The sequence below is a fragment of the Odontesthes bonariensis genome, chromosome 4 (genome assembly GCF_027942865.1).
Source record: "Odontesthes bonariensis isolate fOdoBon6 chromosome 4, fOdoBon6.hap1, whole genome shotgun sequence".
In the NCBI taxonomy this organism is placed as follows: domain Eukaryota; kingdom Metazoa; phylum Chordata; class Actinopteri; order Atheriniformes; family Atherinopsidae; genus Odontesthes; species Odontesthes bonariensis.
This window is the reverse complement of record NC_134509.1, coordinates 40,324,008-40,348,881: the sequence shown is the minus strand read 5'-3', so window position 1 is coordinate 40,348,881 and position 24,874 is coordinate 40,324,008. Positions and strand designations below refer to the sequence as shown.

At 44.4% G+C, this 24,874-nt stretch overlaps 1 protein-coding gene across 3 annotated transcripts in view; it reads left to right on the top strand.

The window, feature by feature from the left end:
• The window catches only part of tenm3 (teneurin transmembrane protein 3), a 204,043-nt gene that overhangs the window by 107,316 nt on the left and 71,853 nt on the right, over positions 1–24,874 (top strand). For all 3 annotated transcript variants that reach the window (XM_075464209.1, XM_075464208.1, XM_075464210.1), the window contains 3 exons: positions 5,833–5,964; positions 6,135–6,270; positions 6,860–7,003. In XM_075464209.1, the coding sequence (XP_075320324.1) occupies positions 5,833–5,964; positions 6,135–6,270; positions 6,860–7,003 (412 nt within the window). The remainder of the gene's footprint in view (positions 1–5,832; positions 5,965–6,134; positions 6,271–6,859; positions 7,004–24,874) is intronic.

The following is a 24,874-nucleotide window of genomic DNA, read 5'->3' as shown; positions in this document are numbered from 1 at the left end:
TGGGAGGGGCCATGGGGGTCGGGTGCAATGTGAGCTGGGCGGCAGCCGAAGGCGGGGACCTTGGCGGTCTGATCCTCGGCTACTGAAGCTGGCTCTTGGGACGTGGAACGTCACCTCTCTGCTGGGGAAGGAGCCTGAGCTGGTGCGCGAGGCTGAGCGGTTCCGGCTAGATATAGTCGGACTCACCTCGACGCATGGCTTGGGCTCCGGAACCAGCCTCCTCGAGAGGGGTTGGACTCTCTTCCACTCTGGAGTTGCCCGCGGTGAGAGGCGTAAAGCAGGTGTGGGCATACTTATCGCCCCCCAGCTGTGCGCCTGTACATTGGGGTTTACCCCGGTAGACGAGAGGGTAGCCTCCCTCCGCCTTAGGGTGGGGGGACGGGTCCTGACTGTTGTTTGTGCTTATGCACCGAACGGCAGTTCAGAGTACCCACCCTTTTTGGAGTCCCTGGAGGAGGCACTAGAGAGTGCTCCTCCGGGAGACTCCCTCGTCCTGCTGGGGGACTTCAATGCTCACGTGGGCAATGACAGTGAGACCTGGAGGGGCGTGATTGGGAGGAACGGCCCCCCCGATCTGAATCAGAGTGGTGTTTTGTTGTTGGACTTCTGTGCTCGTCACGGATTGTCCATAACGAACACCATGTTCAGGCATAAGGGTGTCCATATGTGCACTTGGCACCAGGACACCCTAGGGCGCAGCTCGATGATCGACTTTGTAGTCGTATCATCGGACTTGCGGCCGTATGTCCTGGACACTCGGGTGAAGAGAGGGGCGGAGCTGTCAACTGATCACCACCTGGTGGTGAGTTGGCTCCGCTGGTGGGGGAGGAAGCCGGTCAGACCTGGCAGGCCCAAACGTATTGTGAGGGTCTGCTGGGAACGGCTGGCGGAATCCCCTGTAAGGAGGAGTTTCAACTCCCACCTCCGGCAGAGCTTCAACCATGTCCCGGGGGAGGTGGGGGCATTGAGCCCGAATGGGCCATGTTCCGTGCCTCCATTGTTGAGGCGGCCGACCGGAGCTGTGGCCACAAGGTGGTCGGTGCCTGTCGTGGCGGCAATCCCCGAACCCGCTGGTGGACCCCAGTGGTGAGGGAGGCCGTCAAGCTGAAGAAGGAGTCCTATCGGGCCTTTTTGGCCAGTGGGACTCTGGAAGCAGCTGATGGGTACCGACAGGCCAAGCGGAACGCAGCCTCGGCGGTTGCTGAGGCAAAAACTCGGGCTTGGGAGGAGTTCGGGGAGGCCATGGAGAACGATTTCCGGACGGCCTCGAGGAGATTCTGGTCCACCATCCGGCGGCTCAGGGGGGGGAAGCGGTGCATCGTCAACACCGTGTATGGTGAGGGCGGGGCTCTGCTGACTTCAACTAGGGACGTCGTGAGTCGGTGGGGGGAGTACTTCGAGGGCCTCCTCAATCCTACCGACACGCCTTCCGATGAGGAAGCAGAGTTGGGGAGCTCGGACGTGGGACCTCCCATTTCTGGGGCTGAGGTTGCCGAGGTGGTCAAAAAACTCCTCGGTGGCAAGGCCCCGGGGGTGGATGAGGTCCGTCCTGAGTTCCTCAAGGCTCTGGATGTTGTGGGGCTGTCTTGGTTGACACGCCTCTGCAGCATCGCGTGGACATCGGGGGCAGTGCCTCTGGACTGGCAGATCGGGGTGGTGGTCCCCCTCTTTAAAAAGGGGGACCGGAGGGTGTGTTCCAACTATAGGGGGATCACACTCCTCAGCCTCCCTGGTAAGGTCTTTTCGGGGGTACTGGAGAGGAGGATCCGCCGGATAGTCGAATCTCGGATTCAGGAGGTGCAGTGTGGTTTTCGTCCTGGCCGTGGAACAGTGGACCAGCTCTATACCCTCCGCAGGATCCTGGAGGGTGCATGGGAGTTCGCCCAACCGGTCTACATGTGTTTTGTGGACTTGGAGAAGGCGTTCGACCGTGTCCCTCGGGGACTCTTGTGGGGGGTGCTCCGGGAGTATGGAGTGCCGGACTCCTTGATATGGGCTGTTCGGTCTCTGTATGACCGGTGTCAGAGTTTGGTCCGCATTGCCGGCAGTAAGTCGGACATGTTTCCTGTGAGGGTTGGACTCCGTCAGGGCTGCCCTTTGTCACCGATTCTGTTCATAATTTTTATGGACAGAATTTCTAGGCGCAGCCAGGGCGTTGAGGGGGTCCGGTTTGGCGACCTCAGAATCGGGTCTCTGCTTTTTGCGGACGATTTGGTTCTGTTGGCGTCGTCAGGCCGTGACCTTCAGCTCTCACTGGAGCGGTTCGCAGCCGAGTGTGAAGCGGCTGGGATGACCATCAGCACCTCCAAATCTGAGACCATGGTCTTCAGCCGGAAAAGGGTGGAATGCTCTCTTCGGGTCGGGAATGAGATCCTTCCCCAAGTGGAGGAGTTCAAGTATCTCGGGGTCTTGTTCACGAGTGAGGGACGAATGGAACAGGAGATTGACAGACGGATTGGTGCGGCGTCTGCAGTGATGCGGGCTCTGCACCGGCCCGTCGTGGTGAAGAAGGAGCTGAGCCAGAAGGCGAAGCTCTCGATTTACCGGTCAATCTATGTTCCTACCCTCACCTATGGTCACGAGCTGTGGGTAGTGACCGAAAGAACGAGATCGCGAATACAAGCGGCCGAAATGAGTTTCCTCCGCAGGGTGTCTGGGCTCTCCCTTAGAGATAGGGTGAGAAGCTCGGTCATCCGGGAGGGGCTCGGAGTAGAACCGCTGCTCCTCCGCATCGAGAGGAGTCAGATGAGGTGGCTCGGGCATCTGGTGAGAATGCCTCCTGGACGCCTCCCCGGTGAGGTGTTCCGGGCCCGTCCCACTGGGAGGAGGCCCCGGGGAAGACCCAGGACACGTTGGAGAGACTATGTCTCTCGGCTGGCCTGGGAACGCCTCGGGGTCCCCCCAGAAGAGCTGGAGGAAGTGGCCGGGGGCAGGGACGTCTGGGTCTCTTTGCTCAAGCTGCTGCCCCCGCGACCCGATCCCCGGACCAGCGGAAGATAATGGATGGATGGATGGATATTTGAGTGAATGAAGTAATGGCTACAACTATCAGTTTAAAAAAAAAAAAGTATTCAAATAGCTGGAGCCTATCTCAGCTGTCATTGAGTGGGAGGCAGGGAACACACTGGACAGGTCGCCAGTTCATCACAGAGACAAACAAGACAATGTATATAAAACTCCACACTCGCCCTTCTTGTGGGTGGTACCCCCCTGTCAAGCTCGGGTTCTCTACTAGAGGCCTGAGACCTTGAGGGTTCTACGTAATATCTTAGCTGTTTCTAGGGCGCTGGTGTTGCTCCTGGGATCTGCTGGAGCCTTTCTCCCAGTTTAGGGTTCATGGCTCTGAGCGCTCCGATTACCACTAGTAGTACTGCTGCCTTCAATCCCCACATCATTTCAACTTCCTGTTTCAGGCCTAGGTATTTTTCAAGCTTCTTGTGTTTCTTGTTCTTGATGTTGCTGTCACTTGGAACTGCTTCATCTATCACTACTGCCTTCTTCTGTAGTTTGTCGACCACCACATTGTCCAGTTGGTTAGCCATCACCTGCTTATTGATCTGGATCTGGAAGTCCCACAGGATCTTAGCTCTGTCATTCTCCACTACCTTTAGAGGTGTTTCCCATTTTAAATTTGGGACTTCCAATCCATACTCAGCACAGATGTTCCTGTACACTATCCCTGCCCCTTGGTTATGGTGTTCCATGTATGCCGTGCCTCTCTGAATCTTACACCCTGCTACTATGTGCTGGACTGTTGCAGAAGCCTCTTTCATATACCTGGGTTCCTGCCTGATGTGGTAGACCCGGCCTTGGGACTTGGGGTGAAACCCTCCATGCAGTGTAAGGAACTTTCTTGTTCTTTATATCAGAGGCTTCAATCTCCTCTTTTGGCCAGGTTATTATGGCAGTTGGGTATCTGATGACTGGAGGGGTGTTGGTGTTGATGGCTCGGACTTTGTTCTTCCGATTCAGCTGACTCTCCAGGACCTGCCTCAGTCTTTGTAGGTACTTTGTTGTGGCTGACTTCCTCGTGGCCTCTTAATGGTTGCCATTTGCCTGTGGGATCCCAAAGTATTTGTAGCTGTCCTCAACATCTGTTATGGTGCCCTCTTGGAGTTAAACCCCTTCAGTCATGATCACCTTGTCTCTATTTGATATAATTTGGCCACAATCATCTAGTCCTTGCTGTATATCCTGGTAAGGTGTATCAGTGAGTCAATGTCTTGCTCAGTCCTGGCATACAACTTGATGTCATACATGTAGAGGCGGTGGCTGGCAGTCACTCCACTTCAGAACCGGTATCCATAGCCACTCTTTGTGATGATGTGGCTGAAGTGATTCAGGCCTATGCAGATCAGCAGTGGGGACAGGGCATGTCCTTGGTGGATACCACACTTAATGTTGACTTGTGCAGTTGGCTTGGAATTGGTCTCCAGGGTTGTCTTTCACAGTCTGATGAAGGCTCTCAGTGTCCTGTTGATGTTGTAGAGTTCCAAGCATTCCATTGTCCATGTGTATGGCATGGAGTTGTAGGCTTTCTTGAAGTCAAGCACTGCACAGATTTTTATGTCTGATCTTATAGTCTTGAGTGACAGTTCTGTTGATCACTAGCTCGTGTTTAGCTTGCCTCTGTGCCCCGCTCATGTGTTGAGTCATGTGCCTGATCGGAGCTTCCATGTTGTACAGAGGCAGGTTATTGGCTGGTAGTTAACCTGTCTGGGTGGGTCCCATCCATTAGCAGCTGGTCCATTTGTGCTGCTAGGTGTTCATGGTGCTGTTAGTTTCTTTAGCCAGTAGATGTGTATCATGTCAGGGCCTCCTGCAGCCGAGCTCTTCATACTTGAGACTCTTTCTTGGATGTCTGCCACCGTGATGGCTAGTTCCTGTTCTGGGAGACTGCTGTGGTCAGCTCTCAGATCCACTAGCCATGGTGGTATTTGATGTTTCTCTCTCCCATAGGCTCTTTCAGTATTGTTCAATCTTAGTGCGGGGTGTGTCTATTCTCATCTTATTACCCATACAGCATACACTTTGGATGGTTCGGTGGAGAACATCCTATTTACTCTCTTGTCTTCAGGTTCTCAAGTGTACCTTCTCAGGCTGGTAGCCAGAGCTAAGAGCTGCCTTTGTGGTAAGGCTATCAGGGCTTTCTAATAGGGCTTGGTACCCATTCTCGAGTAGGGAAGATGATGATTTATACACCCTGAACTGTCATCCTGGCTCCCCCTTCCTTTTGCATCTTTGTTGTACCTCATTGACCTCTAGTTGTGATAGCAGATTTAGTTTCCCAACATTAGAACACTGGGTCAGATGTTGTTTCTTAGATAGTTTAGATGTTAGGTTTCGAAGTATCCATTGGTTCCATATCCTCCGCATATATCCCTTCTCTCTAGGATTGCTGGAATAGTAGCATTCCAGCAATGTGAGATTCTATATATATGTATATATGTACATATATCCGTGTGTGTGTGTGTGTGTGTGTGTGTGTGTGTGTTAATGTATAAGTAGAAGATAATTGTTAACCAAATGGAATTAGGTTGTCACCTATTGGATGTTTGCTGAATCTGCAGCTGCAGGCTAATCCTGTCACTTTTGGGTCAAAGTCAGTGCAACATCTTATAAACATTGGCTACTGCCATCAGTCTATGTTATATTTATGTCATAAATGTTGCTGATTGCAGTTAACAAACTGAGTATTGGCCAATACCAACGATATATCTGCGCATTCCTAATAGGATATATATATCCTATAACTGCACTGTTTTATTTTTCATTTTTCATCAAGGTAGTCATATAGTGTTTCCTGCTGTATTCTGTTGTGTTTCTCTCCAGGTTTTGCAAGAAGAGACCTCAATACCCGGCAGTGATCTAAACCTGATCTACCTGAGCTCCAGAGCGGCAGGATATAAACCAGTCCTTAAAGTCTCCATGACACAGTCTTCGATACCTTTTAATCTGATGAAGGTGAGATGCACATGATTTAATTTACCTCAAAACCATCATGCTGTAATACTAAAACTGAGTACAGAATACTGAGTGTGATCAGTTGGAGTCAATTAAAAAGCATCACCAACTATTTCAGTGGAACTCTATACTAAACTAAGTGACTTTCATTTCTGGTCCCATTGATGCAGGTTCACCTGATGGTGGCGGTAGTGGGTCGCCTCTTCCAGAAATGGTTTCCTGCTCAGCCAAATCTATCCTACACCTTTATCTGGGACAAGACAGATGCCTATGGCCAACGTGTTTATGGGTTATCAGAGGCAGTTGGTGAGTTAATATCAAATAGGAAATCTGTTTTAAAGGTACTAAACAGTTTTTTTGTTGTTTTTCATGTGCCACCTGTAGACAGGCATGTCTCCAAATTCTTGGAATCGTTTCATGAAATTCTAGACAGTATAAGTGTAAATTCAAAGTCATTCTTAAATTGCTTAACATTTTGTTTAGGCAGTTTTGTGCAGATAGTCCTTGTCCTAGACAGGTTCCATGATCTGTCTAAGTCTAAGTCTTTTCAGTGATCATGTTGGTATGTAAGGACTTGTTCTCTTACTGCTGAATACATTTATGGTACTTCCTGTGCCAGTCCTCCACTATATCCACAACTTTATTTGCAAAAATGGAGCATCAAAGCTGTAAGGAATCTACTCTATGGTTCTCTGTTGCCGCCATGTACTCCGTGTTAGCTGAAGTACTTGTAGGATTTCCAGCCTCTTCGCAACTAACCTGTTAACCTAAAAAGGTTAACTGTGTGGTTTATTGTTTGGTCTGAATTTCACTAACTTTTCTATTCACTTTGATTTGAAAATAGTCAAATTAAAGAGACAAACAACCAGCCTTACCCTGCGTGTGTGTCTGACAGTTTCAGTGGGATTTGAATATGAGTCCTGCCTGGACCTCATCCTGTGGGAAAAGAGAACAGCTGTTCTGCAAGGCTATGAGATGGATGCTTCCAACATAGGAGGATGGACACTTGATAAACATCACATCCTGGACGTGCAAAATGGTAGATGCCATAACATGACAAAACATGTCCGACACTAGTAACGACTACTGTTACATCTTGACATACTCACACGTAATGTCCACACAACAAATGCATAAAACACAGCAATATAGCATCAGACATTTGTTTGAGTCGAGAAGTTATCATTTGGTTTTGACATTGACAAGTTTAAGTATAAATGATGAGTATAAAGTATCTATACGTGTTGAGTAAACAAGCTCTGTTTATTTTAATATAAACTCTCTTTTTGCTCCACATCATTAACTGATTCATGACATGAGTGAGAGGGCCGTGCTAATGATAGTCAGGAGGTATGTTATTTCGAGCAGTTGTCAAAGCCTGTCTTATCATGCAGGCCTTGGTTGATGGATCCATGGAAAATAATTCTGACATGTATGTATGTGTTATTTGGTTTGTGCACACAAATACACACAAGTGTGTGTGTTTGTGTGTTCCTATCCTGTGGCTATAAGAGGGGGTTGCTGAGGTAAGCAAATGGTCATCTTGACCTGACACAGATGAACTGCCCCCAAATGCTTTTTTTTGTTGACACATCTTAGGTTTCACTTTAGGTTTTGGCTGTTTGTTTTATTCCTTGTGGTTGCCGCTCAAGCACAACACAGAATGGTTTAGAAGGTCATAAATTACCCCTTTGAAAGAAAAATCTGTTTTATTTTTTCCCCCAAAAAATCCTTGTTGTTTACTACAGTGTATCTCAACATTTACCAAAACTAATTTATTTAAACATATCAATATTAATCTTAAACAAATTATTTGATATTAATATTGGTATGTGTTGTTTAAAATTATGTAAAAAGAACAAATATAAATAATCTAGATGGTGTGAATCAAGCCGCAATAGATTGTTGATTTACTGTTCTTAAGTAAAAAAGTTCTGAAAAAAAAACAAAAAAAAACATCAGCTGCATTTTTTTCAATGATGTTTGTGTTGGGCAAATGAAAAATGCTTGTTAAAATCAGGACCACAAGGCTTATCCATTTAAACATTTCCATCAATGAGTCCTACTTGCTTTCTGTTTTTGCATACTCTTGCACTGATTCTATTTTACCACAATATGGGAGCCTGTGTCTCACTGATAGAAGAGTGAATAAAGACCATGGGAGTTTAATTATTTCTATCTATCGCTGCCTTATGAGAGACAGAAGTGTGCATTTGGATCAAATTTGACATCTAATTTAGCTAATAGTCTATCACTGGCCACCAATGGATGGTGGCGGTTATTGGTGATGTGGACAGAGCCAATACTTTCAACCAACATTACAACCGGTTTGATAGTGTGGCTTTTTCCACCTCTGCTGCTGCTCCCTCCACCCCCACCACTTCAGGTGCCTCCTCTATACTGCTTCCACTGCCCAGCTGTACTTCCACCTCGATGTAAACGTGCATCGCCAAGCCTCCTCCTCTGCCTAAAGGCTGATTTATGGTCACTATGGAGAGCCCTCTCCATCGCTTGCGTGCGTCGGCCAAAATTCCTATCTATCCAGATGTCAGGGGTTGTGATTGGTCGGCTAACAACATAATTTCTGGAATCACTTTTCCGGTTTTGCGCCTTCCTCTCTCAACAACAACACCGCCATTTTTGAAAGAGTTTACTGTGTGCCGGTCAACATTTGGTCAAAATGATTTGCATTTCAATATCAACAAGCTCCAACTTGTCTTTCTCTTTCATTCGCCATCGTTCACTGTGAGGAGTGGAACAGAGCCGGAAGGTAAACAATCAATCAACGACTTTCACCATAGATGTCGCGAGATTGGGTCGTTTAACGTAGCGACGCCTACTGATCGGGAGGTGAACTACCTTGCGTATCCGACATCCCGACGGAGAACTTTTAAAAGGACGGAGAGCCTCTCTGTGACTACGGAGAAGCATACCGAGGCCTTAACTGCACCACCACCTCTGCAGCAACTGTCACCAACAGGATTCTTCTGTCTAGCTGTACCTCCACCTCTACAGCAGCTTCCACCGCCAGATCTCCTCAGCACAGCTGTACCTCCACATCTGTGGCTGCTCCCACCACCTTGCCTCCTCAGTCCAGCTGCACCTCCACCTCTGCAGCAACTCTTACCACTAGCTAGGGCTGTTGCGGTAACCGCAAAAAAAGAAATATCGCGATATGAAGAAGCCCACCGCGCTTCATGATGGGCCATCACTGCACGTCACCGCATCTCACCACAACACACGTTGAGAAAGAGACAATGGTAGTTGTACTGGTATCAAAATTAAATGTTACTCAGCCCCTTTGGGAGCATTTCGGCTTTCAGCCAAATGAAAAGCGGGAACCAGCCAATTAAAATGAGGCAGTCTCTAAAATCTGCGGCAAAACGGTTCAAGTAAAACGAGGAAACACAACTAATTTAAGGGCTGACCGAGCAAGCTACCATCCAGCTATTGAGGCGCCTCCTAGTCGCGGAGCAGCTCATGTCGCGGCTAGCCGACAGCTTGGAGTCGGCGAAGCCTTTGCTGGAGTCGTCAAGTACAGCAGAAACAGTGACAGACATAAACGCCTAACAGGCGCTGTTACACGGTATCTGGTTGACCTGCTGAAGTCACGGACAAGAACGTCGGCAACCGTCCCGAAGAGAGCCAGAGCCGACCTGGAGCTCACTCGCTACCTGCAGGAGGAGCCCAGCGACCCTAATGAAAAACCATGGTTTTTCATTGGCTGGAAATGTTATCACCCCTCTCAGATCCTCTCTCAAACCGCTTAAGGTTAACTTGCTGGTTTTCCTTGCACGTAACAAGGACATGACCCAGCTATAAATCATCATTCTTTTTGTATGTGTGTGTCCATCCATCCATCCATCCATCCATCCATCATCTTCCGCTTGTCCGGGGATCGGGTCGCGGGGGCAGCAGCTTGAGCAGAGAAACCCAGACGTCCCTGTCCCCGGCCACTTCCTCCAGCTCTTCTGGGGGGACCCCGAGGCGTTCCCAGGCCAGCCGAGAGACATAGTCTCTCCAACGTGTCCTGGGTCTTCCCCGGGGCCTCCTCCCAGTGGGACGGGCCTGGAACACCTCACCAGGAAGGCGTCCAGGAGGCATTCTCACCAGATGCCCGAGCCACCTCATCTGACTCCTCTCGATGCGGAGGAGCAGCGGTTCTACTCCGAGCCCCTCCCGGATGACCGAGCTTCTCACCCTATCTCTAAGGGAGAGCCCAGACACCCTGCGGAGGAAACTCATTTCGGCCGCTTGTATTCGCAATCTCGTTCTTTCGGTCACTACCCACAGCTCGTGACCATAGGTGAGGGTAGGAACATAGATTGAGCGGTAAATCGAGAGCTTCTCCTTCTGGCTCAGCTCCTTCTTCACCACGACGGGCCGGTGCAGAGCCCGCATCACTGCAGACCCCGCACCGATCCATCTGTCAATCTCCTGCTCCATTCGTCCCTCACTCGTGAACAAGACCCCGAGATACTTGAACTCCTCCACTTGAGGAAGGATCTCATTCTCGAGGGCAATTTGCTAGATAGATAGATTAAAAAAAAAAAAAAAAAAGATGATGCAATAATATCGCATACTGCGATATTGAGCCACCCTGACTCACCGCAGGGGGAATTCCTCATCCGCGACAGCCCTACCACTAGCTGTCCAGCTGCACCCCAACCATCTCTATGGTTGATAACAACATCACTCTTGTCGCCATCCCTCCGCTACAACCTCTGTGTCTAACTATAGAGGAGGTTGGAGCTGAGCTCAGGAGACTTAAGTTAGGGAGGGCTTCAGGCCCAGATGGAGTCTGTCCAAGGCTTCTGAGGGACTGTGCTGGTCAACTAGCAGTCCCTCTTCAGAGGCTCTTTAATATGAGCATTCAGATGGAAAAAGTCCCGGTGCTGTGGAAAACTTCTTGTCTCATACCGGTGCCCAAATTAGGGCAACCGGTGGAGCTGAATGACTACAGACCGGTGGCTTTGACATCTCATATCATGAAGACCTTGGAGAGACTCCTTGTTCGTCGCATGAGATTGCAGGTTGCTGAGGCTCTTGATCCCCTCCAGTTTGCCTTCCAGAAACACAGAAGTGGAAGACGCGATTCTGTACATGCTGCATCGGGCATATGCTTATCTGGATGTGACTGGTTCATATGTGAGAATCATGTTCTTTGACTTCTCCAGTGCCTTAAACACCATACGGCCTCCCATACTGAAAGACAAGCTGCTCGGTATGGGTGTGGCCCCCTCCCTGACATCATGGATTATAGACTGTCTGACTGCCAGACCACAGTATGTCAGGATGGGGAAATGTGTTTCTGGAACACTGGAATGCAGTACTGGGGCTCCGCAGGGTACTGTTTTAGCTCCTTTTCTTTTCACCCTGTACACATCAGACTTCAGGTACAACTCAGAGTCCTGCCACATCCAGATGTATTCTAGTGCAGTAGTCTGCATTGATGGAGGGGAGATAGAGACTGTTCAGACCTGCAAATACCTGGGGGTGGTGCTGGACAATAAACTGGAGTGGTCTGCCAACATAGAAGCAGTGTACAGGAGGGGCCAGAGTCGTCTCTTCTTCCTGAGACGGCTCAGGTCCTTCAGTGTCTGCAGTGATATGATGTGCATGTTTTATCACACTATCACTGAGAGTGCACTGTTCTATGCTGCTGTCTGCTGGGGGAGTTGCACTACAGACACAAACTGTAGGCGCCTGGACAAACTGGTGAAAAAGGCTGGTTCTGTTGTAGGCAGAAGGCTGGACCCTCTCAGTGCTGTGGTGGAGCAACGGATGAGGAGGAAGTTAGATTCTGTTTTGGAGAACAATGAACATCCTCTCCACAGCATCCTGCAGGACAGAGGAGCAGCTGCAGTGAGAGGCTGCAGGACTGAGAGCTTCAGGAGGGCCTTTGTCCCCACAGCCAGAAGGCTTTTTAACAGTCCCTGCTGACATGCTCTTCTCAAATTTATTCTGTATTTATTTATTCATTTGTTATTGTTGTTGTTATTATTGTTCAAATATACAATCATTGGAAATATTTAACATTTTTTGCTACTTGACTAATTTGAATTTCCCCCACTGGGGGATGAATAAAGTATTTCTCTATTCTATGGAGTGTACTTTTTAACTGACTGGTCAAAATGTGCTGACTGTTGAATGGGCATGTTCAGCATATGCTAAGATGTATTTTCATTAAAAAAAAACTTCTCCACATCCCTTTCATACTCCCCTCCTCTCTTGCTGTCCTCTGTCTGTCACACCATCCATCAATTTGCCAATCACCCCTGTCTCCCTGTAGTCATCTTGGGCTTTCAACACCTCGTCACCCAATTCAATGTCTAACTGTGGGCGAGTCTATATGTGAGTGTTTAAAATGCAAGTGTGATTTGTGATTTTCTATCCACATGCTGGATCTGAATCTGAAAATCTGAATTATGATTAAAATATCTTAACATCTGTGTGAACCGAATCTACAGTAAAAGAGTGTCTTCCTCTTCATCTATTATTATTATTATCCTGATTGTTTTCTATGAAGTGGAATTGTACTTATGAGCCGTCCTTTCAGTGGACAGCGGTGAGCACGTGTTTAGTTTGCAGAAGCAAAAAATAATTCTGACAGGGGAGAGGAGCTAACAGATACTCAGAACAGGGCCACTGGAGGAGGGTTTTTTTCTTTTCCTTTGAAAACAACTCAAGCCTAAAAAATTCAATATTGGTTCAAGTGAGCAATATATTTTAGATTTTTAAACCACATCCCTTTTGGATCATACATTTACTTTGGCATTATACCATCTTGACCTTGACCTCCGTGTTTTAGAACCTGAAGCAAGCAATGAGGAAGTTTACGTGACATTAGAAAAAACAAATGTATTGCTTGTCTGATCAAAGCTTTACTTTTAAAATACATGTGAACATCTTATTATAATCAAATCATACAAAACTGAAGCCCTCAAAATTATTACACACCCAGATAATGTGATTGGATTTCCAATTCCTCCTGCATGTAAGGTACTCCGTGAATCCGTGTAAAAGCTCATCTGAACCGTGGTACTGACCAAACAAGCAAAATCTGGTCCGCCTGAAAATGTGGGTTTCAGTTCGCTTTCAAGTTAACGCCGGTGCCGTTCACTTACAGTTGGAAATGCAAACGGACTATCCAAAGAGAGGAAGTGACGTGCCTCGCTCAGAGTCTGTGTAGCCACAGCAGCACATCGTAGCTTCTTGCTTTCCGCCATCTTTTACGGTCCTGCTGCATTTGTCTCGTGCACAGAGTAACATGCCGGATAGCTCGCTGCCTCGCCTGTTGCTCATACTGGGCAGCTTCTTGTGAAAAAGCAACTAGGTTTGAACACCAAAGTAAAAACAGAAATCCCAAGACTGCATAAATTTGGTGTTGTTCCATTATTTGTTTGTTTTTTGTTGTGAACAAGCCGGCTGAAGGGGATGAATTTCCGTTTTCAGTCCCGTCCAATCGATGAGCCGGGTTTTATTCTTCCTCATGCTTTTTTCCTTCCTGGCGGTATTTCCCCAAATGAGCAGCTAATGCAACTGCGTGACATTGTCCAGGCGGTAGGGTCCGCTTTCAAAAGTACAGTGTAAAAGTGAACCAAATAAAGGTGTCATTTTTTCCAATTAAACCGAGTCCCCCAGGCTATCCTGGTGTGAAAGAGCCCTAAATCTACCTCGTAAAGCACTACACTTTCCTGTCATTCCAAGCAGGTCATTTGCATGTGGAGTGAGAAACCGATGAAATGAGAAGCGCACAAGCTACAAGGAGAGGCTACTTAGTTCCTTATGCTGTCAATACTAACGGTCTCTGTTTATGGATGTGATAGCGCAAAATCATATTATGTAAACCTTCATGTCTTATCCAGATATGATAAACTACAACAAAAGTGGATACAGTTTATTTGGAGACATGGGAGTGTCACATCAAAAATACCAGACGACACGGGTGAAAGCTGATTGAAACATCCGATTGATAAAAAGCTAGGTTTTTTTTTTTATAAACTAATTATAAGGTGTGATGCTTTTCTAACCATTTATCCCAAATAAACTCCAAGTATGAGGGAGCCTATCCTATTTTTCCATGTGTTTTCTCCCTGTTTTGCTGTTGTTTGCAAGTCCTGCCGTGGGAAACGAGCCACGAACAGCCCTGGCTGCAGCACTGGCTGTGTGTCCTGGCTTTGGCTGCTGTTTAAACCAGGACACCACAAACCGTGTCCATTAGAAATGACTTATGCTGCTTCTAGGAAAGCCGGTGCTTGTGTCCACAGCTTCCCAGGAAAACACAGGCTGCATTTAATAGCTCACAAAACGGGCTCTCTGGTGATGAGCATTGGGATACAATGCATCTGGAAAGTATTCAGTGCTCCACTTGAAGCACAATATCCTATGTTACAGCCTTATTCTCAAATAGATTAAATTCATCTTTAGCCTCAAAATTCTACACACAATACCCCATGATGACAAATTTTGTTTTAAACTTTTGCAAATTTTGAGGTAATAGATTAATATAATATAATGAACTAATTAACCATTAGCAATTTTGGATTCCTTCTGTTTGTAACTCGTAACTTTATTGACAGTAAAACTCTCCTCTGGCCCCATCCACCAAGTGGCAACCGACCTCTGAACTCCAAAAGGTTGTTAACCTTTACAAAAAACTGTTGACTTTTGCCAATGGCAAAGGAGAGCTTAGTTGAAAAACTACAAGTAGTACTAATCCAAATAAAAGACATCAAATAAAAAAAGAATGCACAAAATAATAAAACAAAAAGCATTTTGGAAAATATAAACATAAACAATAATAATAAACAACCAGACAACACTCAGGACATTGACAAAACAACAGAAGGAACATAACAAAATGCTAAATAATACACAACATTTAAGCTTACCCCATGCCACATTATGACGTGCATGTGAATATGAACATGTGACCTTGTTGAGATATGATGTTTAGTAATGCTACAATGAAGTGTAATACTTTGACAATATTTTGAAAGCAAAATGTATCAAATTGAAATGATAATAACGTGCAGAGTCATGTAGTGCAGCTCAGTCTCCTCTGGTCCAAACCTGCCAGCGCTGGCTGCACTCATCTCCTTCTGGCTGAAGGCTGGCTGTTCAGCAGTCTGAAGGAGAGGTTACGAGCACTTCACTTCCATGAAGGGGTCTTTAACCCCCCCTTTCTCCAAGTAATCTTCTTTTAGAGCAAATCAGGAGAGAATTCGGACACATTTTCCTGACAGTGGTTGAAGGCTATAAATGGTTGAAAGTTTGGCTGCCACTTGGTGGAATGAATTCTTCAAATCAGCTTTTCACTTAGTTGTGGTGGAGCGCTTAGCTTCAACCTTTTGGATTCTTATTGTGCACAAGTGGAAAAACTTGAGAAGTTTTTAGTAAACCATGGTTAATGGTTGTATCATCCAGCCCCCTGATGACACTTAGCCTCGTCTGTATTGATTCTGCTGAACTCTTCCACTGCAGTTTCTGCTCCTGTGTTGATCTCTGCCGCAGGACAGAAATGTTTGTGGTTAGATTTTATTTTGGAAGCAGCACAGCATCAAGAAAGCAGCCATTTCTTCTCAATGACTAACTGATTAACCTGTTCAGGATAAATATTGTCTGCCCTGTCTGTTGTCTGTTAAATCAGCTCAGAGAGTTTAGATCAACCTATAATCAACCTAATTCTCACTAGTTACTTACTACTAAATTCTCCTGATTTGTTCTCCTAAGGGGCTGAAGGCTAAGGACTCAGTTAAAAACCTTGGTGTCATTATTGACAGTGACCTAAACTTTAATAGTCAAATGAAGGCCATTACTAAGTCTGCATTCTACCATCTAAAAAACCATCACTCAGCTCAGAGGCCTCATGTCATATCATGATCTGGAGAAGCTAATCCATGCCTTTATTACTAGTAGGATCGATTACTGTAATAGCCTTTTTACAGGTCTCTCCAAAAAGACCATAAAGCTGCTTCAATTAATCCAAAATGCTGCAGCAAGGGTTCTTACGAGAACAAAGAAGTTTGACCACATAACACCAGTTTTGAGATCGCTGCACTGGCTCCCAGTGAGCTACAGAATTGATTTTAAGGCATTGCTCATTGTTTTTAAATCTTTAAATGGCAGGGGTCCCAGCTATCTACTCGATATGTTTCAGAGATATACACCAACCAGGACACTAAGATCAGTAGAGAAGAATTTGCTGGTAATTCCAAAAGTAAACACGAAGTGTGGAGAGGCAGCTCTTAGTCACTATGCTGCTAAGCGCTGGAACCAGCTCCCAGAATTTGTCAAAAATGCACCCACCATTAATATTTTTAAATCAAGACTAAAGACAGAGCTATTCTCCGAGGCCTTCACATAACAGCATTCTAATCCCTCTTCTTTAAAAGCAAATGATCTGTTTTAATGTCTTATCTTAAGGTTTTTAATCTTCTGTGATTCATGTTGATATGTTTTAATCTTTCTTATTGTAATTATTTAATGTTTTTACCTTGGTGTTTTAAGTTTTTTAAATTCTCTTTTGTTACGTTTATACTTCTTATTCTTTTTTTTTTTTTTAATGTGAAGCACATTGAATTGCACTTGTGTCTGAAATGCACTATATAAATAAACTTGACTTGACTTGACTTAATTCTTCCCAGTGGCTGTAATTCGTGATGCTGAGCCGTCCACAGACAGTTCAGGGTCAGCATTAAGTTTTTCTGTTTTTCTGATGCAACAACCACCTTTCCATAGTTTCAAGTTTCAACCATTGCTTTTTTTTTATTCTTATTTGTCATTTATTTATATAAACTGATTATTATTGTTTTAGGCAAGCCTTGTGCTGCTACAGAGTCGCGCTTGTGTTGTCTTGTGTTGTGGGCTGTAGCTCAGGAGGAAGAGCACTACCCAACCAATCAGAAGGTTGGTGGTTCGAAGCTTCCTTGGGCAAGACACTAAACCTCACGCCTACCAATGCATCCATCGGTGTGTGAATGTAGCAGGACTCACTGTGTAGCTGTAGAGACTAAGACATGCTGTATGAGTGTGTGAGTGAATGAGTGAATGTGGCATGTGACCATGAGTGGCCAGCCAGACTAAAGGAGCACTTCACAAGTACAGAGCGAAGCATGCATGCATGCCCAGATCAGCTTTACTACTTTTCTGTAAAGTAGAAAACGATAATCAATGATTATCGTTTTATTATCATTTTCTTTGCTCTGAGCAGTTTTGGAATGTTGGCCAAATTGTTCAGAATCCTTTTTGTTTTTTCTTTGACATAAATGAGGCCTTTAATCGTGTAGTTCAAAGCGCTCTGCTTTACCTTACTTAATAATATATTCAGTTTTACTTAAGTGCACCAGATTAAAAAACCCAGGTCCTTTCTTGTGGAGCTTTTCTAATGAACCAGTATAACACATGAATAAAACATTTGTCACAGAACATTTCATTCCTCCCATATTCTGCACTCACTCTACTTTTTATCCATGATCTATGTTTGGATCAGTATATTTAGTCGGCCAATTTGAAACTTGATATGAAATCACTTCTCTTGAGTAATCAGCTGTTTTACACCCCCCACTCCTTCTCACAGTTTCTGGTTGAGTGGTATCTCCAGACTGTTATCATGTAAAGTCTATTTTTATCTCTATTTTACTCATTCTATTTCATGATTTACCGTTTCATTCAGTAAAAATGTACCTGTCGGCTTAGGTCACTAATAATATTCATATTTTGTACAGCTCTCCAGTTGTTGTTTTAAATGGACCATAAAAATAAAGCTCGACTTGACTTGTTATGACGAAGACTGATTGCAGCTGCCTGTTTTTCTTTTTATGAATGCCATTGGTGATATCTGGCTCCCATACCATACATTTTATTGCTACGTTCTTGTTAATATTCTAATAATTTAACTCACTTTAAACCTTTCTGGAAAGCACTTTGCCGTTCTATTAAGAGAACAGATCAATTGTTTCATAGATGATGGAACCTCTGGAGACAATAATGCAAAGAAGGATTTTGCATAAAATCAAGAGAATTATGGACAACCCTGAACATCCTCTCCATGAGACTGTTATCGGAAAACAGAGTCTCTTCAGTCAAAGGCTTCTTCAGTTTGGATGCAAAACGGACTGCTACAGGAAATCTTTCCTGCCCACAGCCATCAGCATCTATAATAACTCCTTGATTTAATTGAGTTACATCAACATTTAATTTCCCTCTGGGATAAATAAAGTATTTTTGAATTGAATTGAATTGAATCTACTGCAGTTAAATAGTTAAATGGTTTAATAAGATCAAATATAAATACTGACTATAAATATATTGACTTCACTCAGAATTGGTGAACTCTCTGTCCCTTTACAGGTTGTGAACAGATTTGATGACTTCTTTATTTGAGCTACAAAAACCGTCTGCACCTGATTGTTAGAATTGAAGGTGTGAGATCACATCTGAGCAAGAAGCAAAGGAGAAATATCTAAATATAATTCTAAACTCTCAGCTAAATTTGAATTCATGTTGAAATAACCTTTAAAACAATATAGGCTAACCTCAAAAGATGGCGCCTTTGTTTGGCTTGTCCACTGCTGTTCAATGTGTGTCTTTGTTTTTTTTGTCATTTCTGTTGCCATAGCAGCCTTTCTGTTTTATGACTGTGCCTTTGCTGCTTGGTCTTTTAATTGATGCACTTTGTTTGGCATCAGAGTTTCTATGGAAAATCTTTTTGACAGACAAACGTTTCCTCCTCCATTCGCTTGTTCTCCCTCCTCTCCTGGTCTGTTCTCTTTCGCGGCCCCAGGCGAATACCCAGTGGCCTAAAAAACAAACTCAAGATTGAAAAGAAAGGTATGCAGGGCTGCCGCCAGGCTACCATAAAGCACCTTTCACGTCAGGGATTTCTCCGGCTTCGTGGCGAAGCTCGGTATCTATGATCGGTTTCCCTCCCGTCTACTGTTACCGCTGCCCCAGCTGTCAGATAGCCCTGTAGGGGCCTTCTGGCAACAACTGGGTAGAACCGGAGATATGCCGCCGTCTGTGTCCTTTCTACTAGACCATCGTCTCACAGCCTGGGCTGGAAGGGGCTACGTCACCGTTCCAGGTGTTTACTGTCGGTTCCTTGACAACCAGCTGTTCAGGGCGCCAGTCTGTCATCTCCGACTCGGATCGTCTTGCTCAGGGAAACCTAGCAGGGGAAAGGGGTTCATCCACTTAAAGGAGCTTTGTCCCGTCGGCTGCTCCGTTATTGGGAAGCCGCGTCTGGATCACCGTGGTGGTGGTCATACTGTGCACCGGGACACTTTCTTGTTTAAAGAAATGGACTCTTGAGTCTTCCTAATCTTTCGAATCACAGATGATTAAGGTTGGTTCTTAAAACATATTTTACTGTGTTTTAATCTACCATCCCCCTGGTCCTTCCGGTGTCTTTCTCTTCGATTTTACTGACTTGTTATTAAGCTGGAGAAAGTTTTAATCGTTGGGGATTTTAACCTCCACATTGATGATGTAAGTTGTAACATGGCTTCTGATCTCCTATCCATCACTGACTCTTTTAATTTCACGAAACATGTCTCTGGACCAACGCATATAAAAGGCCACACCTTGGATTTAGTTTTTTTCACTTGGCCTATATATTACAAATCTGCAAGTGAGTGCATGTGAGTGATCATTACTGTATTTTCTTTAACCTTAACCATTACAGAGGCGGGTTATTACTCAGGATATTGTTCAGAAGTTCTCTGACTTGTTAGATCACTGTTTGCTGAAGTGTTGCAATGATGTTGATGTTGCCACGCAGTGCTAATAGTGCTAATAGTGCTCATTGCTCTGAGATTGTTGATGTGGTGGCAGTGGCACCAATGAAATCTGCTGTTGTCCCAAATTAAAAATCTTGTCCAAAGCCATAAAAAAATTCAAAAGAGACTGACGAAATGGTCCCCTCAGTGCATATATCCTCAATAGCTGACCGCATTGACTTTCTTAACTTCTTTGTGACTAAAGTCAATAATGTCAGAACTAACATCTGTCCTTCACTGACATATACCTTTACTGGTGAGTTATCGCCAAACCACTTGTTGTCCTCTTTTAAACCTGTGACACTACAAGACATCTCTACTCTACTTGACAAAATTAAACCCTCCACTTGTCTGAATGTTGTACTCCCTGCTGTATTGTTTAAAAAGGTTTTTAACTGTATTGGCCCCTGAATTTTGGATATACACTATATTGCCAAAAGTATTCACTCACCGATCCAAATAATTCAATTCATGTGTTCCAATCACTTCATGGCCACAGTCAATCGCTGCCGACCTCCAAACTTCATGTGGCCTTCAGATAAGCTCAGGAACAGTGCGTAGAGAGCTTCATGGAATGGGTTTCCATGGCAACTGCATCCAAGCCATACGTCACCAAGTGCAATGCAAAGCGTCGGATGCAGCAGTGTAAAGCACGCCACCACTGGACTCTTTAGCAGTGGACACACGTTGTCTGGAGGGACCAATCACACCTCTCCATCTGGCAATCTGATGGAGGAGTCTGGGTTTGGCGGTTGCCAGGGGAACGGTGCTTGTCTGACTGCATTGTGCCAAGTGTAAAGTTTGGTGGAGGGGGGATCATGGTGTGGGGTTGTTGTTCAGGAGCTGGGCTTGGCCCCTTAGTTCCAGTGAAAGGAACTCTGAATGCTTCAGCATACCAAGAGATTTTGGACCATTTCATGCTCCCAACGTTGTGGAAACAGTTTGGGGACGGCCCCTTCCTGTTCCAACATGACTGCGCACCAGTGCACATGGCAAGGTCCATAAAGACATGGATGAGCCAGTTTGGTGTGGAAGAACCTGACCGGCCTGCACAGAGTCCTGACCTCAACCCGATAGAACACCTTTGGGATGAATCAGAGCGGAGACTGTGAGCCAGGCCTTCTGTCCAACATCAGTGTCTGACCTCACAGATGAGCTTCTGGAAGAATGGTCAAAAACTCCCAGAAACACTCCTAAACCTTGTGGAAGAGTTGAAGCTGTTATAGCTGCAAAGGGTGGGCCGACGTCATATTAAACCCTCTGGATTAAGAATGGGACTTAAGTTCATATGTGTGTAAAGGCAGATGAGCCAATACTTTTGGGAATATACACTATATTGCAAAAGTATTCACTCACCCATCCAAATAATTAAATTCAGGTGTTCCATCACTTCCATGGCGCAGGTGTATAAATCCAAGCAATCCAAGCCAATACTTTTGGCATTATAGTGTATGTCTCCTGATCAAATACATTTGAAAATGAAAAGAGTAATTAGTAATAATTTCTATCATAAAAACTTTTATTATTATTGTGAACTCGTATACAAAATATTTATATTTAACTCTGATACCTTAAAGTACAGGCCAATGATCAACCAGCACTCAGAATCTGTAGATAAACGTATTGTTTGGACTGGTATATGATATGGTTGAATGAGAGAAGAAGGAAGCAGGGTTGAGATAGCTTAATGCTAAGTCTTTATGAGCCTCAGCTCTCCCTTTCCTTATGATCTGGGTGGTCCCAGATGCCTTCAATAGGATCAATGCACAACAGCCTTTCACTAATCTGGTCAAAGCAACAAAAACCACAGCTCTAAGTTACTCAACTTTAAGCACCATCTGTGTGAATTTTGTTTCTGTTATAGATTCAAATGTTGAGGATTCAAAGATGGTAGTTTGGTTTTCATGTTTTTTCTACCCTCATATTTTGTCTGATGACCTGAGCGGACATTAAACATCAAACCGAGAGTGAGAGGAAATCAGACAGTGAGGGCTACGGGGAAAATAGCAGGGTCTCAGACTTTAACTGTGGGCGATTTAGCTGTAAAAGATGCAATCAGTGTGTCCAGCAGGAGCACAAAGTGGTCTGCTTTTTCAAGGGCACGCCCTTCTCAGATTTATCCCACCAAATTCTGGATTATAATACTGCATATCCAGTATTAAAATGTATAATAGTGTATGTGGGGAGCAATGACACCATGAAACAATAGTGTGAATACCGAAAGGACTTTGCTCACTTTTTTTTTAACAGTTAGCTCTGTGATGGCTGAAGTGTTAATTCGTGGTTCACGTCAACCAGTCAGTGGAGCAGTTTAAGCAGACTATACTGTCTGTTCATTGCATTTTGCTGAGAATTTCAACTTTTCTGGGACAGCTGACACCTTCTTAAGGCAGATGAAATTTGCTTGAACAAGTTGGGGAAAAAAACTCTTCACCGCGACTCATTTTACGTCAATCATCTGTTTACTCAGGGACAAGATAAAAACTGATATTTTGCAGAAGCAAAACATAGCAAAACGTATGCAGAAACCTCGGAGGAGAGCTGCCTCAATGCTGTGAGGAAGATCCTCCAGCATCTCCTATCAGCTGCTACCTTACAGGATTCACCCTACTCTTCACTCCCACAGCTAAATACTCCTTCTCCATGCTTAGTGTATTGTACAGTGTTTATCAGTTTGAACACTTCATGGACATTACACATCTGAAAGATAACCAAAAATCCTTATATGAATCATAACACTCCAGTAAGGGATGACACTTGCGATACTTTGTTAAACATAGTTGATCATGAATTCTCAATTAGATTTGGGATCAAAACCACGACACTTCTTCCAAAGCCATTTTCTGTCTGAGCTTATAAATGTGTTTCTAATCTTTTCTCCTCCCTATCAGGCCCGCAGTTATCATGGACAATTGTTCAAACAAAGACCACCTAAAAATGACTTTAATCTGTAACACTGAAACACTCTTTATCTGCCAGTATTTGATCTGAATTCCATAAATGTTTAATTACACATTAGAATACATGCAAGTTCAACTCAACAATAATAACAATCTGATAAAAAGAAAAAAAATAATTAACGACTGGTTCATAAGGACTAAAGTCTTTAGGGGGACTTGACAAGTGGGGGCTTCTTGTTCGAGACAAGAACATGAAGCAACCTAAACAGGAAACACTAAACTCTACAAAATAAAACAACAAGCAGAACGAGCAAGAATATGAATCAAAGCACAACATAAATGTTAAAAAAATGATATAAGGACAAGCTAAAACACACCATATAACAGCTCTGATGTGCATTAATCATGTGTAATTTGGACTTCATTTTAATCCTTCTTTTGACTGCATATGTAGCAATGAGTGTATGATAATATTAGTGTTCGTGTGCATCTGTATGGGTGTGTGTGGCCACATATTTATTTACTTTTATTTTAAATGTGCTGCTATATGAATGAAAGTGCCATAACATTTGTTGTGCAAACACACTTTTAACATCAGCATCTTTCTGTAGTTTTTATGTAGAAGCCTCGCTCCACTGTCTGTTTCCTTGAATGACTTGCTGCTATCAGTTGTGTGTTTTGCCTTTAAGTGATATTTTAGACTGGAACTACTACGCTGAGAAGACAATTCAACTTGGCTGTAAATGCAGGAGTTTTTTTAAATTTATTTTGAAATACGTGCTTTTATGTTGAAACAAGTAAAACAGGAAGTAGCAGAAAAAAGTTCCGTACCCTTCTCCATGTTTGGTGGTTCCGCAGCAGAAAGCAACAGACTTTTACAATAATAAAACTTGCGTTAATGCGCGATAAAATATTTATCAGCGTTAAATAATTAACAAGTTAACGTGTTAATAACAAGTTAACTCGCCCAGCCCTAATATATATATATATATATATATATATATATATATATATATATATATATATATGTGTATGTATATGTTTATATATATATGTGTATGTATATGTTTATATATATATATACACACATATATAACACGCTGGCGAAGAATCAGCGGGCGTATCATGAGTGTAGTTTCATGTGTTTCACGGAGGCCTGGCTGGGCAACAACATCTCTGACTCCTGCGTGGACTCCACGTATGAGCGGTACGAGCGGACAGAGACGTGAAGGCAGGTGGGAAGAACAAAGGTGGGGGTCTGATTTTGAGGGAGTTTTCCCACATCGTCGCCATAATTGTTTACAGTCCACCGCGGGCAGGGGCTGACGCTGCGTGTGACGTCATTCACGAAACGGTCGCAATACTACAGACCTATACTAATACTAATCGTGTTACCCTCACCTCCCACTTGACTAGCTCTGTGCAGTATGTGACAAACAACACCTCCTGCTGCCCCTTCCCCCATTTGTCCTTCACAGTGGCTCCAACAAGAAAGAATAAGACACTTGACCTGCTATATGCAAACGTAAAGGAGGCCTACAATACTTCAGTTGTACCCCCACTTGGCAGAGCTGACCATGATTAGTTTTTTTCTTCAACCCTCCTATAAACCCTCTGTGATGAGACAGCCTGCAGCTATCCATTCAGTCAGGAAGTGGACACCAGTGAGACTCTGAGGGAGTGCTTTGATTGTACGGGCTGGGATGTATACGAACCCACTGTGTATAAAAAGGAAAGCAAACCAACCAAAACTAAAGCCGCTGTTAGTATAGATATTTGCATACATGACATCTATGTGCATGTGTTGGTTTAGCTGTGCCATTGATATTGTTCATGTGTATGTTCAAGTCAATAGAAAAGAAGCTGTCATTGCTTTGCTTTATGAATTTACACATTTTCTATCACACACATTCACACAAAGATTGCATTGGAGATAATGTAGGGTTCAGGATCTTGCCCAGGGACACTTCGATATGTGGTCCAGGGAAGCCAGGGATTGAAGCACCCATCCGATGGGCAGACGACAGCTCTTCCTCCTAAGCTACATCAGCCCCTCAAACTGGATGTGTGTTCCGATTAGCTTATTTAGCTTATTCATGCGACAACAGATGCAAATTGTTGACCAAACAGTGTGACTTGGAAATCAATGTTTTTGCGAGTTTGGTGCACTATTTTCTTATTTGTTCTTTTCTTAATATTTGTCTGTTTTTTTCACAAGCATATGCTGAA